This window comes from Nicotiana tabacum, chromosome 10 (assembly GCF_000715075.1).
Source record: "Nicotiana tabacum cultivar K326 chromosome 10, ASM71507v2, whole genome shotgun sequence".
Taxonomy (NCBI): Eukaryota; Viridiplantae; Streptophyta; class Magnoliopsida; order Solanales; family Solanaceae; genus Nicotiana; species Nicotiana tabacum.
The window spans coordinates 96,462,373-96,480,266 of record NC_134089.1 but is presented as its reverse complement, the minus strand read 5'-3'; the positions used below and the strand labels follow the sequence as shown (position 1 = coordinate 96,480,266).

At 38.3% G+C, this 17,894-nt stretch overlaps 1 protein-coding gene across 1 annotated transcript; it reads left to right on the top strand.

The window, feature by feature from the left end:
• Positions 1-399: 399 nt before the first annotated feature.
• LOC142165255 (secreted RxLR effector protein 161-like) lies at positions 400-844 on the top strand. The gene is made up of 2 exons (XM_075223848.1): positions 400-582; positions 689-844. The coding sequence occupies exons 1-2, from the start codon at positions 400-402 to the stop codon at positions 842-844; spliced, it is 339 nt and encodes a 112-aa protein (XP_075079949.1).
• The last annotated feature ends 17,050 nt before the right edge of the window (positions 845-17,894 follow it).

The window sequence follows — 17,894 nt, the reverse complement described above, 5'->3', positions numbered from 1 at the left end:
ACTTGTAAAATCTCTCTACTGACTGAAGAAAGACAATAGATAGTGGAATCTCAAGTTGACAGAAGCTTTGGTGCAATCTGAGGTCAAACAGAGGAACTTAGACTATTCATTATTCATTAAGAAGGATGAAGCAGATATATTTGTGATACTCATCTATATTAATGACATGTTGGTTACATGAAACAATCTGAGACTGATTGAGGCCACTAAAACCTCCCTACAATAAGTTTTCAACATTAAAGATTTGGGTGAACTGAAATTCTTTCGTGGAATAGAGTTTAGCATATCCAACAAAGGAATACTAGTTAATCTAAGTAAAAATATACACTAAAAATAATATCTCAATTGGGACTAAGAGGAGCAAAACCAGCATGGACTCCATTGGAAGCAAATGTAAAGATGACAGTTCCTGAACTTGATAAGTTGATTGGAATATCAGAAGATCAGTTGTTGGAAGATGTAGGGAAATATATGAAGCTCATTGCAACGTTGTTGTATATGACCATGTCTAGGCCAGACATTCCTTTCTCAGTGCAGACCCTCAGTCAATTTATGCAACAACCAAAAAAGTCCCATTGGAATGTACCTATTAGAGGGAGCCAATACTAGGAATTTTGCTAATGAGTGAAAGTTTAAATAAACTTAATATTTCTTGTGATGCTAATTGGGCTTCATCTCTTAACACTAGGAAGTCAGGTTATGCTATCTAATTAAGTATGGGGAATCTCCAGTTTCATGGAAATTCAAGAATCAAAGCACAATTTCTAAAAGCTCAGCTGAAGCTGAGTATATGAGCATGGCCAGTGTAATCTCAGAGATTGTTTGGATAACAACTTTACTATAGGAATTGGGGACATAAGGGGAGATAACTGTAAATGTGTATAGTGATAGTAAAGATGTATTACAAATAGCAGCAAATCCATTATTTCACGGAATAATAAAGCACATAAAAATCGACTGTCATTTCATCAGACAAAAGATTCAAGAGGGTCTAGTGAAAGCAAAATACATTAGCTCAAGATATCAACATGCAGACATCCTCACTAAAGGTTTGGGAAGGCCAAAACATGAATATATAGTTGGAAAATTGGGTGTGCTAAATATCTTTGCACCATCCATCTTGAAAGGGAGTGATGAAATGGGAATAACATAAGATATATGTATAGGTACAGAATAGTGTATAGCATTAGGAGATTCATATTTAGTTAATTAGTTATAAGTTAGTGTACACGTAAGTAGTTAGTTGAAGTTGAGTTGTCTATATATGTATGGGTTGTTCTCTTTGTAAATGTGATAAGCGCAGATTTTAACCACTTATTAGTACCTTCTTGCTTTAGTTTTAGTTAAAAAGTATTGATTTATGTTTCCAAAACTAATGAAAGCGTGCAAATTTCAGGAATGTTGAAGAATTGGACTCTCATGAAGAAATTTAACTCAAAATGGAGTATTCTGGGTCATAAGTCAAGAAGGAGCGCAGCAAGTCAAAAGTGCGGCCCGCAGAAGTATTTATGCGACCGCAGAAGAAAGCGCAGACTGTAAAATTCTCTTTGCGGCCACAAATCTGGTTCTGAAGCTCAGTTGTTGATTGAAGAAAAGCTAACATGGTCGCATTGACAAGAGTTCAAAAAGTTCATAGAGTGTGCAAAATGAACAAGATTGAAGCCTTGCCAGAAGTGTGGATCGCACATGGAATTGTGCGGCCGCAGAAGCTAAAGTGCAGTAGCAGATCAAAATGCGCGGCTACAGAATCGCTCAACCTGTAAACTCAAGCAAAGTGCTGACCACACGTGGAGCAGAACCCCCCAAAGGGTAAATTTTATCACCGAATTTTGGTCCACTATAAATAGATGGGAATAACTTTTTTAGGTTAAGTTTTGATAGTTTTTTGAGCTGTAGATATTGTAGTTTACCACTTTTGGTAATTTGTGACCAATTTGGGTTAAAAACACATTAGTTTAGCATTTTAATTTTGTATTATGGCTTTAATAAGTGCTTCTTCTTTGTTTTCTTCCATTTCTACTATGAGTAGCTAGATATTTTTTAGGTTGTGATCCAACTCTAGTGTGTAAATCTTATGGGTGATTAATATAATACTTGTTTATGATTGAGTATTTATTATTTAGATTTGTTCATGCATTAATTTTAGAATTAATGGTTGCAAGTATTGATTCATGTCTTTTTGACGTGGTCTTTACTTGAGAAAGAGAGACTTGGTCTAGGAAGATTTGGATAACAAGAAATTGGGCTAGTTAAGGTTTTGACTAGCCTAATTAAAGGGTTTGAACTAGATATAAAGAAAACCCGACTTGAGCTTATATCAACTGTTTGGTTTGATACCCATATGGGCTTGAGAAAGCAAATTGGGCAAAATCACTCTATGTCCGAGAGGTATTGAGTGGGTAATTTAGAGCTGAGAGTTATAATACACCCCAATCACTAAAATAAGTGTTAACATAATTAACCCATTATGCTAACACCTAGGTGAAAGTTACATCCCTGGGCCTTTTACCTATTTGAAAACAACCAAAAATAATTAATCAATCTCTAGTTTCATTTATCTAATTAATCATTGATAGTATAGTTTATAGAAGTAATCTTCAAAACCATCATGTTTGAAAGTGTATTTAAGCTATTTCTTCTACACTCATCAAGTGTGCACTCTAACACCCACATTTAGCTCCCTGAGGAAATTGACCCCGACTTATAGTTCGGTACTATATTTCCAACTATCTCTTCCACTCATTACTGGGTGTGGATTGGGAGTGGATCAATTTTTGGCGCCGTTACTGGAGGGTTAAAACAGTGTTAGCTATATATTTGAGTGTGTTTTTGGAATATCTTCTTTTCCTTCCGTGTTACTAACTTGTTTAAGAAATCTTAGGTACAATCATGGCAAGCAATGAACTCAGAATATGCCTTTAGAGGACTTGGACGATGAGGAGGAACAACTCGATGAGGTAACTCAAGTGTGACAAGCTAATCGGAGAGGCCGGGTACCACAAGACAACTTGCTCGTTTCACCCCCACCTTCACCACATCCACCACAAGCGGCTCAACACCGGATATTGCCCAACGAAGGTTATGATAGTGCAATAGTCCCTCCCTGTATTAGGGCAGACAACTTTCAAATCACCAATGTGATGCTCACATTACTTGAGAAACAAAGTTTCTTTACCGGTGCACGAACACAAAATTCTTACAAACATTTGAAGGGATTTGTGGATACATGTTGGGGGAGCAAGCAAACAAATATTTCTGAGGATGCATTGAGGCTAAGTCTTTCTCCCTTATCTCTATGGGGGAAAGCCTTGAATTGGTTGAAACGTTTGCCGAACCATTTGTTGATACCCAATTTTTCCCTCAACCAATTGGATAAGCATCAACCAGTATTTTTCTATAATTTTTTGTAATTTTAATTAATTTATTCTAGCATTTTATTATCCAAATAATTACTAATTGCATCACAAATAATATTATGATGATTTATTACTTATTTATTGTTATTTATGTTTATATTAAGCTTTAATCATTTTATGCATAATTATATTTGTATCTTCAAGCTATAATTGCAATAACTTTGTAATAATAGCCCGTATATGCATAATTACATTATTTACACAAGAAAATAACCTTTTGTACTTTTATAATATTAAATAATTATTTTAAATTATTTTATGCATAAAAATTATTTTTATCATTTATTAACTATCTTTACAAATTATTTTATCAATTAATTGGGTATTTAACAAATAGGCTCTTTTAATTTAGTTTAATTTTGGACCTTAGCCCAAATTGTTATCCCCAACCCAATTAAAATCATAGCCCAATACGCTGACCCAATTTTTAAACCCGCCCAACCCCTCAGATCAAATCCTGGCCGTTGATCTCAAAAGATCAACGGTCCAGGATCATTTTCCTTTTTTAATTAACCCCTGACACCCTAACCCTAATCATTTTCTTCTGCCCCGCCGCCCTTGAATCCCTCTTCCTCTCTTCTCTCTCAAACTCTCCCCAACCCTAGCCCACCGTCACCGAAAACCCTTCAGTCTATGGGGTTTTCCTTTGATTTTAGGCCCCATCCGGCCTCCTATCTCTACTGGCTATTTGATTTCTTTGTTGTTTGATGGAATCTCAAAGAGATTCAACACAGACTTGGCTTCAACTCTTTATTTTCTTGATGATCCTGCCTGTGTTCATCTCTATATTTGTGAGTGTTGTTATCTTCATGTTTATGACTTAAACCTCTATATTTAAACTATATATTTCGTACCTCGGTCCATTTTTCAAAACCATAGTCTCTTTCTACTCGAGTCTGTTCAAATCTTTGTAGATCTGAGATGATTTTAAGTTTATCTGATCTTTCTCTTTAAAAATCTTTTATTTTCTCTTATTATTAACCGATTTTAGTGTTCCTCTAAAACTAGGGTTTCATCCTTTACGTTTACGCAAAAGTTCTAAATTTTTTAAGTGTTTAACTCTGGTTATCTTTACTTGTTTGACTGATTTTCATGTCTATGTTCTAATCCCTAGATTTTTTTCTAATTATTTCACTGTTTGTTTTGATATTTGCCTGTTATTCCTTGTCATTGTCAATTAACAGAGATTAACTGATTCTTATTTGCCTAATTAGGGTTCGAAATTATATTTTTCTGTTGAAATTGGTATTTCTCCGCGATTTTACTTATTCTTTCCTTATTTGTGACTCATAATTGGTACTACTTGCCTTAATTATTTTACTAGCCTAATTTATGGGATTTGATTATTTTAACCGACCCCTAGACAGTCTCTTATTTATTTGTTTACCTTATTAAACCTCAAACTTGGCTGTTAATTGATTCTCTCTAATTTAAGGGGTGTTTCCCAGATCCTGCTGTGTTAATTGATTGGGTCTAGCCCTAATTAACTGGTTAATTTATTTGCATGTCTTATTTGTGAACTCTTAACTTTCTTTGCCTTATTTGTTTTACTTTGCTAAATGCTATATAAAACCTCCCCATTCTGATTTTTTAGAACACACGAAAACACACGGAAAGATACAAAAAGAAACACCTACACACACATAAACTCTTACTCACAATTGTAGTTCTTTTTGTTACTTCTATTTGCTATTCTGTCTAGCTGGCTGAAAGCCAATGCTAGACTCTTGGATTCCACTTTCCTTCACCTTCCTGTTTGTTACCTCTTAACTGGTATGCCTCAATTTTTATTATCATGCTCTCCTCTATATGCTATATAGTCAGTTCAGTATAAATTTCAACATGCTTCTGTTTGCTCTATGTTCCTGTTTATTGCTTTCTTAACTAGCATGTCTTAATTCCTGTTAACTTATCCTATTCTACATGTTAGTATGATTAGTTTACCTTATCATGTCTCTATTTAGTCCATGACACTTGTTACTTATTTTTGAAAATAGCATGTTTAAATCCTATTACCCCACCCTGTTCTGTATGGCTGTTTGGCTAGTCATTTTAATTTCAGCATGTTTTCCTCTGCTTAATACCTGTCTGCATGATTCCACCTAATGATAACCAGTAAACCGAGTTAACTCCAATAATGTGAACTTTGTTTTGATTACCTGGTCCCTATTTAGAAGTTGTTTAGAGATTATAAATGTGTTGTCAGTTCTGTCTATGATTCAAGTGTTCCTGTCTTGTTGTGATTGTTTAATTATTTGTATCTATATTTGAACCAATATGCTGGAATATAGTTCTGTTCTGTTTCTGTTCGCTTTTGAAAAATCAAACTGCTTTCTTTCTGAAACTGTCCCCTACCCTTATACACTATTTTCAAACTTCTACTCTTAGTTATCTAGGGTCCTACCATCCCTAGTATGAGCACTGCCTAGGGTCCATGAGACTCCTCCAAACTCTGACATACTGGGCTGGCCTTCTAAACTCTTTACAAAACTATTTCTTTGAAAAGGTTCTAGTGTGAGCATTGCCCGGGGTCCTTGAGGCCCTTGGGAACTTTGACACACCAGAAGCCCATTTGTGTGTTATGAACTACTTGTGGACATCAGCCTCGCTTGAAGGCCTGACTTCCAAGTTGACATTGGGCCTACCAAGTCTCCCTATAGTATAATAATTTCTTTTATTGTGTAATTTATTCATAATGGTCTGTAATAATGTAATAATCCTGGTAAAAATAGATATGGGGTTATTAGTAAAAGTTAGGGAGGGATTTTTATATATCTTTATTGGGTTCGGGTAGAAATCATGCCTATAGGTTGTTGTGGTGATTCTTTATGCCATTAGAAACCATGCCTATAGGACTTATCTCGTTATTTGTAATCCTGAATTTTCATTTTGCATTGTAGAAATCCTGCTTCTAGTCGATTTTATCAATTCTGCATCAAGAACCATATTTTTCAAACCTCATGTGTGCATTAGAGATCATGTCTCTAGGATCTTCTTTATTGAACTCGCTTGGAAACTGGTTAAAGCCTTTACCCGCTTAGATATCATGCCTATAGGAAATAAGCGTAAAAATATTTTCAATACTTAGACATCATGCCTATAGGAAGAAAATGTAAAAAATCAGTTTTTGTGTTTAGATATCATGTCTATAGGAAATAATGCTTATAATCAGTTTCAACACTTAGAAAGCATGCCTATAGGATCTAAAAAGATGAAATTTGCCTGTTAAAATCAATCACTGGTTTATAAACTGTAGTAGTTAATTAACAATTTTAGGATTCTGCTCTGGTCCTCACTTAGGTAAGCTTGTAGGGTAATTAAGAATTCTGGGTTTATAAAAAACTGTGATATCTTACTGCTTGAAACACGCCTAGATTCAGAAGATTAACGAAATGAGTAGGCAAACTGATAGATATTGCTGCCCGCTTTAATAAAGCTGTTATGTATTCTGTTCATGCTCATCTAGATATCCTGCCTATAGGATCCTAAACTATAAAACTTTATTTGTTTGAATTGCGTACATTGATTGGCTATTTGTGGAGGTTAACATAAGCCCCCTTATTTGCTCCTTACATGATAGTCCTATCTGAATTTTGTTTGTCGCTTAGTTTTTCTCATTTTTAAGAAACGTAAGAGAGTCTATATCCATACTAAATATAAGTCCTAAACACCTCCAGGACTATAGGTAAGGGACGGGTAGTTGTAACAACCCGGCCAGTTGTTTTAAGAATTAACGCCCTGATCTCTTATTAACTGCTTTTCCCATGTTTGTTTATGCTATTGTGAGTTGGCAGGAGGATTTATTTAGAGTTTCGAAGAGTTTTGGGACACTTAGTCCCTAAATGAGAATTTAAGCTTTAGAATTTGGACCGTAGTCGGAGCTATATGAAGATGGTCTCGAAGTGGAATTGAGCTGGTTTCGTTAGCTCCGTTGGGTGAATTCGGGCTTAGGGGTGTTCTAATTGTGTTTTGGAGGTCCGTAGCTTATTTAGGCTTGAAATGCCAAAAGTTGAATTTTTGAAGTTTCCGGTTCGATAGTGAGATTTTGATATCGGGTTCGGAATGGGATTCCGGAAGTTGGAGTAGCTCCGTAGTGTTGAATGTGACGTGCTTGCAAAATTTCTGGTCATTCAGATGAGGTTTGATAGACTTTTTGATCGAAAGCGTGATTTGAGAGTTTTTGGAGTTCTTAGGCTTGAATCCGATGTTATTTTGGTGTTTTGATGTTGTTTTGGGAATTTTGAAGGTTGGAACAAGTTTGAATGATGTTTTAGGATAGGTTGGCATGTTTGGTTGAGGTTCCGAGGGCCTCAGGTGTGTTTTGGATGCTTAACGAGTCATTTTTGGACTTAGAAAGATTGCAGATTTTCTGCTGTTGTGTTGTAGAGAAAACCTTCATCGCATTTGCGAGAGGATTCTCGCGTTCGCGTAGAGCATCTGGGTAAAGCAACTGAATTGTGCTTTGCGTTCGCGATGATGTCCCGTGTTCGTGAAGGTATGGACCCTTTGGTCTTCACGTCCGCGATATGGTCCTCGCGTTCGTGTAGGGTATGCCAGTGTAAGTTACATGTTCGTGAGTGGACCCTCGCATTCGTGAAAGAGAAAGACTGGCCAGTGGATTTTTGTGCATCACGTTCGCGACAATGGTCTCACGTTCGCGAAGAAGAACGCGTCTGGGTAGAACATAAATTTCAAAATCGAGGGTTTTGAGTTCATATCACAAAATTGAATTGGGAGCTCGGTAGGAGATGAATTAGAGACAGATTTTTGGGGGTAGTTTGCGAGTAACGATTCTTAACTCCTTTTTTCTTATAACCCATTAATCTAAACATGAATTCATCATCTAATTTCGGATTTGGGGTGAGAAATTAGGGAAAAAATTGGAAACGTTCCTAGGCCTAATTTTTGAGTTTTGATTGGGAATTTGACATTAGATTTGGGTAATTTTGGTATGATTAGACTCGTAAGTTAATGAGGGTTCATAATCCGTAAATGTTACCCGATTCTGAGACATGGGTCCGGGGGCATTTTGGTCATTTTACCTAATTTCGCGTATTAGCTTAGAATTTATTTGTGGAATCAGTTACTTGAAGTTATATTACATTATGCAATTGAATTGAATAGATTTAAGCCATTTGGAGTCGAGTACTCGTGGCAAGAACGTGGTTTCAGGTTGACTTTGAGCCGGTTCGAGGTAAGTGGCTTGCCTAACCTTGTGTGGGGGAACTCCCCTTAGGATTTGGTATTGTTGATATTTAAAATGCTTTGTACGTGAGGTGACAAGTGCGTACTTGTGCTAATTGTTGAAAATCTTGTTTTCATTAAGCAACTTTAATTGTGTTTCCTTTCCTATTTATACTACTTGCAATTTAAGCCTGCTGTTAGCTTAGGAAAGCATGTCTAATTGACTTAATTGCTCTACTTGCTCAAACTGACTTATTTGTATTATATGTAGCATGCTAGGTTAGAAATACCTATTTTACCTTGGTATGAAATTAAATTTATTTGAGTATTCTTCGTGTTGCTGTTGGGTGTTTACTTTGGGACTACAGGACGGTATCCCGGGATATCCCCTGCACATATATTGATTTGGACTGTAGTGCGGGATACCGAGATATCCCCAACACATATATTGATTTGACTATAATGCGGGATACCGAGAGATCCCCAACACGTATATTGAGGATACTAAGAGTTCTTTGGGATACTGAGAGATTCCTAACATATATATTGAGGATACCAAGAGATCCTCAGGATACTAAGAGATCCCTAGCACACATATTGAGGATACTAAGAGATCCTTGGGATACTGAGAGATCCCCGGTTGTTATCTCTGTGTTGAGCGGTATTGCTTTTGTGATTATTTTGTCTTTGTTATAGTTATTATTATTCATATTATCCCGTGTTACTTCTTATTGTTAGCATTTAATTATGTTGTCATATTCTATATTGTTTTACCTCATTTTTCAGCTATAATCAGTAGGGCCCTGACTTTCCTCGTCACTACTCGACCGAGGTTAAGCTTGGCACTTACTGAGTACTGTTGTGGTGTACTCATGCCTTTTCTGCGCATGTTTTTCATGTGCAGATCCAGGTACTTCGACTCAGTCCCACTACCCTTGAGGTGAGGCGATTCTCCACAGACTTCAAGGTATATCTGCCGCATCTGCAAACCGAGGAGTCCCTTTACATTCTCTCTAGTAGTTTAGCCCTTATGTATTTATCTTGATTTAGACATTCTGGAGTTAAAGCACAATGTAGTATTCATAGCTTGTGATTTCATGAGATTCCAGGTTTTGGGAATTGTTTAGTTTCTGAGATCTTGTATTGGTATATGCCGAGCGACATCTTAAACACTTTTATATTTGTTTATCTTCAGTTTTATTAGTTTTCTGCATTTTGGTTCTTTTTCCACATTTATTAGGCTTACCTAGTCGTAGAGACTAGGTGCCGTCACGACAATTCACGGGGGACGAACTTAGGTCGTGACAGTAGTGCACGCATAAGGTACGCATTAGAATCTATTAAAATGCTTAGGTAACAACTGAAAGATAGTAATGGGATAGTAAAGGAGATGATGACTTGTGCGTTAATGCTATGCATAACACTCCAATTTGGAAAAAGTTACCAAGTATTGCACGGAAATGATCGTATAGGCTAAAAAATGTAGGACCCCTTTAATTCTTGTTTTAAAGTAATTGTCTATTTATTTTAAATTTTTAACTTTTCTTTAAAGACTAATTCGCTTAATTGAGTTTGGCCGGGACCCACCATTGTGGCCCTCGAGGGGTGCCTAGCCCCTTCCTCTCAAGGTAATTTCGAGCACTTACCCAATCTATGGTAATGTAAACTAGTTTCATGAGTTAATTATTCTAGGTTCCCTAACGCACCTTAATACGTTAGGTGACGACTCTTTCAATCTCTTACCCAATTCCAAAAGGAAAGGAGTTGTCCCAAAAATGTCGAAACCCGGACTCCGCGATGAAAAAGGGGGCGCGATACCATTCAATTCACGCTTGGGATGAGTTAGCAGCGAAGTTCATTGCTAAGTTTTTTTCTCCCATGCACATCGCTACACATCAGGATGAGATCTTTGCATTCAATGAGTCACTACATGAAATTTGGGAGAGCTATAGAACAATGGTTAAGGAATGTCCCAACAACGATATGACAAAAAACATATTGTAACAAACCTTTTATCGTAGGATTAACATAACCAACTAATGTGTAATGAATCAACTAGCCACGGTAGGAACTTTATGACTACGCCTTATGCGAAGGCATGTGACATCCTAGATGAGACGGCAGAGACGTCATCGACTTGGAAATTTCGGGCCAATGCCCACAAGGTGATCTGAGTATGATCCGCCTCCATAAAGAGTTGCAAGATCATGGACAAGCCATTGCCGAATTGACCACAACCATGACTCAACTAGCAAAGGACCAACTCAATCAAGTGCAAGCTCCTAAGGAAGTTCATGCTATGGAGGGAGTTAATATTTTGGTGAACAAGAAGAGGACCAAGGGTCTACATATGCAAACCCGATGGAGAACTATGTGCAAGATGATGGTGGTTTTAATCAAAATGATTCTTATAATGAGCAAGAGGAAGGAGTGCAATATTTGAATAATTTTTAGGGACAAAGAAACAACTTCCAAGGCCCAAACCAACAACAATTACAACTACAAAATAACCATGGCAATTAGAGTTCTAACAATCAGGAGAATTGGCATAACAATAACAACAATCAAGGAAATTAGAGTGGAAACAATCAAGGAAATTGGGGAGGCAACAACCAAGGTGGTTGGGGAAACAACCAAGGAAACCGGGGGTCGGGTTCTCAATGGACCCCGATGTCTCAACAACCGAGAAACTGACCTCCTTATCCTTCCCATGGTTTAAGTTCTTCAAATAATGAGATAGGACATATTGAGAGTATGTTCAAGCAAATGATGGAAAAAATGCCAATTCGGATGCCCAACTTGCCTAACACAACACATCAATCCGAAATCTAGAAGTTCAAATAGGGCAAATCTCTCAAGCTCCAAATTCTCGTCCTAAGGGTGCAGTACCAAGTGATGCTGTGGTGAACCCAAAGGGTGGTAAAAATATAGGACATGCTATGGCAGTCATCACAAGAAGTGAAAGAGGTGGGAATGCACCCACCTCAAGTAAAAGGAGACTTATCGATGATGACCAAGTGATGCAAGAAGAAGAGATCCCAAACAATGTTGTTCAAGCAAATGAGGAAGTTCTGATTGGTATTGATGATAGTGTGGAAGAGACTCAAGAGGAGGTGAGCCCCTCTAGGGAACACATCATTGACATACCAGAACCGGCAGTGCAAAAGGCAAAGGCACCATTATATAAACCTCCACCTCCATACCCTCAAAGACTTTCCAAGCGAAATGGCGAGAATCATGTCAAGAATTTCATTCAATGATGAAGAGTATTTCAATCAATATGCCATTGGTAGAAGCTTTGGAGCAAATGCTCGGTTATGCAAAGTTTATGAAAGATCTTGTGAAAAAGAAGCAGTTGATGAATTTTGAAATTATCAAAGTCACTCATCAAGTGAGTGCAATTGTTCATTCAATGGCTCCCAAGTTGGAGGATCTCGGTTCTTTCACGATTCCTTTTACAATTGGAAGTGTCGAGTTTGCTAAAATGCTTTGTGATATTAGTGAAAGATCAATTTGATTCCCTATTTGGTTTTCAAGACATTGGGAATTGGAGTATAGTTGCATATGTGGAATCTATATACGCAAAGGTCACATTCGCATACATGGAACCTACAATTGCAAGTCTAAGTCATGAAGTCAAGAATGGAAGCAAAAGTGTCACGACCCGAAATCCACTAAGGATCGTGATGGCGCTAGACACCATTGTCAGGCAAGCCAACAACAAATAACTAGAAACTTCTTGTTTTAAAACTTATTGAAATCGTTACTTTTATACATTTAAACAACAAGTAATGAAATTCATTGAAATAGAGAAATGTCTTTAACCAATTTAATATTGATCAATCATATAACTATCCCAGAACCCGGTGTCACGAGTGCATGAGCCATTTCTAAGAAATAATGTAATACAACAACTGTATGGAATATAATATTGGACAAAAAATAAATACAGTAATCTGAAAGAGACTTCCTGGCTGTGGGTCGTCTCGGAAATGCAGCTCACCTAAGTCTCAGTGTCAACCTTGCTGCTACGCTCACTAGGCCACTAGAGATGCATGTGCATGTGCAACAGAAATGCATAGAAGTGTAGTATGAGTACGAAAACAACGTGTACCCAATGAGTATCCCGTCTAATCTTAAAGAATTAGAGACGAGAGGTAGACTTCAACACTTACTAATGGTTCAATAAGGATATATTATTAGTGCGAATAACCAAGGATTTATTAAGAATAACAGTAAATTTTCAAGTAAGTCGTGAACAAGTGAAAGTTCCTTTTTATGTAAAAGGTCTCTGGATTCATAATCCTTTAGTTTTCAATTATCTCAAGTCGGGGAGAACAAATATCAATATCAATAAATCTCAAGGCAAGCAATACAAGCATGCACAAATCATGCCGAGGTCGTACGGTCCGATCCAACAATATTTAAACTGTGCACTGCCGTGGGTCGAACAACACGAACCATAGATGCATCTATTTAATCTACCGAGGCATTCGGCCCATTCCAAAAATAAATACATACAGACAGTCAGTCAAGAAGTCAACACAGAGTAATTATCCAAAGAAATCCAATCCTCTTTTAACCATTTAAGAAAATGAAGTTTAATATGTTTAGAAATGCATTTACTAATTCAATGTGATTTAAGCAATTCAAGCTGTCAATAAGTTTACAAATAATCCAAGTATAACATGCTTTTGGGTCCTAGACTACCCGGACAATAGCATAATAGTAGCTACGCACGGACTCTCGTCACCTCATGCGTACGTAGCCCTCACAAATAGGAGCACATAACCAATTAACTCACCTATGGGGACAATTCCTTCTTACAAGGTTAGAAAGGAGACTCACCTCACTCCGAAGCCTATGTTCCGGTTTAGGAACGCGCTCAAACCTCCAATTTGGAGCCGAACGATCCAAAACTATTCAAATAGGGTAAGAACTAGTCAATACCTGTTCAAAAGTTCATATTCTAATTATTAAACCAATTTCCCAACCCTAAATGCAAGGTTCCTAAAATTTGTCCCCGGGCCCACGTGCCCGGATTCCGAAATTTTCCGAAGGAAGTTGTTCTCTATAACCTAAGGACCAAAAATATATGATTTCTAATCTATTTCATAACCAATTTCGTGGTAGTCTAAGTTTTATTAAAACCCTAGGTCTAGCTCTAACCCCTTGATTTCTTCAAATCTTTAGGTTTTAATCTACCCAAAACATGAGTGTTAAACTTAAAAATAAGGGGGATGAACTTACCTCACGATGCTATGTGGAAATCCCTTTTCAAGAGCTCCAAAATCGCTCAATGCCCGAGTGCCAAATGGTTAAAAATGGCTGGAGTTCATCTTAAATGAAGCTGACTACTTTAGCAGTTTCCGCATCTGCGAAGGGCGGCCGCATCTGCGGAATTGGCTAAAAGGGGTGGGACTGCTTCTGCGGTCTTGAAGCCGCATCTACGAAACCGCTTATGCGGTTAAGGAGTCGCTTCTGTGGTTTGGCCTGGCCAGCTATGGGCTGCATCTGTGAGGTTATGACTGCTTCTACGGTCTTGCACCTGTGGTCGACTGACTGCAGGTGCGGTTATGACAGAAGCAGATGCTTCAGCACTTCTCCAAATTCTATTTTCGTTTTGTTAACTACCCGGAATCCACCCGAGGCCCCGGGACCCCAACCAATCATACCAACCAGTATCAAAACACTTTACGGACTTGCTTGAGGCCTCAAATCATATCAAACAACGCTAAAATCATGAATCAACCTCCAATCCAAGCTTAAAGACAGTTAGAACTTCAAACTTCTACTCTCGATGTTTAAACCTATCAAATCACGCCGATTGACCCCAAATTTTGCACACAAGTCATACTCAACATTATGGACCTGCTCCAACTTTTGGAATCAGATTCCGACCCCGATATCAAAAAGTCCACTTCCGGTCAAACTTCTCCAAAAACCTTCAAATTCCTATCTTTAGCCAAATGACTTCAAAATGACCTACAGATCTCCGAATTCACTTCCGATCGTGCTCAAAACTCCAAAATTACCATACGAAGCTACTCCCAGACTCGGAATTCAAAACGGACATCGATAGCATTGAAATGCACTTCAACCCAAACTTATGAAATTCTTCCAAAATGCTAACTTCCACAATAGATGCCAAAACGCTCCCAGATCATCCAAAACCCGATCCGGGCATAAGCCCAAGTCCGAAATCATCATACGAACCTGCCGGAACCTTCAGTTCCCAATTCCGGGGTCATTTACTCTGAAATCCCATCTTAGTCAATTCTTTCAACTTAAAGCTTCCGAAATGAGGATTCTCTTTCCAAATCAACTCCGAACTTCTCGAAATTCAATTCCGACCACGCGTATAAGTCATAATACCTGAAGTGAAACTGCTTATGGCCTCAAACTACTGAACGGCGTGCGAGATCTCAAAACAACTGGTCAAGTCATTACATTCTCTCTCACTTAAACATACGTTCTCCTCGAACGTGCTAAGAACTGCACTGGAGTTGTCCGAAATCACTGTTTAACACCTCGAGCACCTAACCGTGCTATCACAACTCAGCTGGGCATTTTTGCTTGATCACTTTGAAGATTTCCTTTTTCACTTAAGCACATAAGCCTCAGACCCCAATTTCCAACATCCAGAATTCTCCGCTAGGCCTGTTTCCAACATACGAACACTGTATCAACCACCACATGATGCACTAGAACATGACTGCATACCTTCGCTGAATCCATACCTTGCACCGCTTTATTCACAAGACCATAATAATATCCTCTAAGCACAATAGTCGAAATTCCACGAATCTAATACTCCCATTGCACCTCATGATATACCTAGGTCTTGCTCTAACTCTTACAATACCGCCACAACGGATGAGATGTGTAGAAATTCATAACCAACTGCCTAGTCAACCAATCATTTAGTCTATACTTCTTACAAGAACCATTACCTCATTCTGAACCAAATAATGATCTTTGCTCCTTAATATACTTCATGTAATCAGATTGCACTGATCCTAAATCCAATGATCTTGTCTCACTTAGTACAAACTGCTCCGGCAATAAGCCACCCCTGACATGATCAAAAGTCTCATATGATGCCTCAATGTGCCAATAGGCTACCAATTCGAATGCGATACAAAAGGAAGATGAACTCTAGAAGGAACTACTCAACTCACGCACTAATACAGACTTTCCTTAGAAAATAGGAAGCAAGGCATACAAAAATAGCATATAGAAAACTATACTCAACATCACACTGTTGCGGCGTGCAACCCGATCCAAATAACATACCCATGGCAGCATGCCACCCGATCTACACATAGAATTCACATAAGGAGATATACATCGAGCTAAATTGCTCATTATAATAAAATACCGAATATTGGTCACCAATACGCTAAGTGCATAATATCATCCCTGGGGAGACATATAGCGCCATAAGCTACAAAACTCAAGCACAACTGAGGTGCGATATATGATCTGAATCTCAAGAGTCATCCTGCTTATATAGCATCATCGCTACACGGAATCTCAACACATAAGAAATTCACCAAGCCGTCTCACATCTCACACGACGCAATGTATCATTACATGAAATAGCTGATGAGAAAATAACACCCTGACTACTCTTCCATAAGGAGCGCATTGCTGAAATGAACTCATTTGGCCTGATATAGAGCCCATATTCATATTTAAATCCATCCACAGACCTCAAGCTGATTCTGATCATACCGAACTAGGCCAATAACCTTTCAAGGGTCCATACTAACTTCCCTTTTCTCATAACACACAAGAACAACCATCACAACCGGAGTGATCCCCCACAGTCCATAACACAATAAACCGAGTGCCCTCCTGGCATCAAATTCTCAATTTAACGACATCACTACAATCTTCATTTTCGGTTTAACTTCTACAATCAATCAAGTGACTACATGCCACACTTATACAACCTTACCATGGGGCACGCTCCCACAACCTTCTGTAATAGATAACAGGTCTGTACATCCAAATCATAGGCCGAACTAACGCTGAAAAGTGAATCAAGAATCCTTAACCAGGATGCAAGGCCTTTTTCACCAAGCACAAATCTCAGGTGACGCTGAGGACAATACCAACTTACCTTAAACATCAAAACTCCTTTCCTGCTCGTCCGAGCTCGTGACATCCTTTCCAACACCAGACCGCAACCTTGATACTTACTTCAAATTCCATACCACACGTTGCACCCAACATGCCAATATACAATAGAACACGATTTTCATCATAACTCCGGAACCACCAATAGATTAACACTACATTATATAAAAACCTTTCGCTTAACTCACTTCAGGAGAACCATAGCAACACATAGGTGAGTTCTCATAACCGTAGAACATGCAAATCTCTAAGTAGTGGTCTAAGCCACCATAGCCCTTCCGGGATCCACCTCCACATAACAGGCCATAACAGTAGAATGCTTCTGAATGACATCAACTACGGTGGCCGACAAGCCTCACACGTACTGCCACAAATTACATGCCTAATTTGATCACGCTGAAGGGATTGATCTCTACCACCAACATGCCAACTCAACTATGGCTAACCAATCTATCTTCTTTCGATTTACCTTGATTGCCTTAGAAATAATAATAACTCCATTCAACACATAACACTCTCCATTCACACTCACCCCGAGTGACCTTAAATCACGAGACCATGCTGTCTCAAATCCTACGAACCATTTCATGTTTCCCAAATGCCACACTGCAAGTCAAAACATCATAGAATATTCTGGGCCTCTTCTCATAAGCTGCTACAAAAGCTTGATTCTTACCCGCAGTTGTAGGCTTGAAATCATTAGGCATCACGCTTTAACTTTTGAATTCACTAGGACCGTTGTTGAGAGCCGCCCGCTCTGACTTGGCCCCGAATATAATCAACTCTACGAACTTTCTAGCACATGAATACCCTCACTACGAAGCACCCAGCAGAATCACTTCCCTTAAAACTCGTATCTATGCAAGACATAAATTCTGAATCTTTCCCTATTTCTAAACATGAGCCAATAAGGCCAACCATAGCGCACCTTTAACAATCCCTTTGCTCAAATTATCACTTATGTTCTCTTCCCGTAGCTGAAATAACCTATCAATATGCTACTAACCAGAAACCTCACAAGTAGTTAACCATGCAATCCAATCCTAGGCGGTGGGACTCTCCCACTTAGCTTGAAGCCACTATTACACAACTCTGGAATTCACCAGGATTCTTTATTTCTTATTGACATAACCTTGCGCAATCAATTGC

Coding starts and splice junctions, on each gene's coding strand:
- LOC142165255 (XM_075223848.1), top strand. CDS start 400: ATGACAGTTCCTGAACTTGATAAGTTGATTGGAATATCAGAAGATCAG. Junction 583..688: donor CAAAAAAGTCCCATTGGAAT/GTACCTATTAGA, acceptor TCTTAACACTAG/GAAGTCAGGTTATGCTATCT.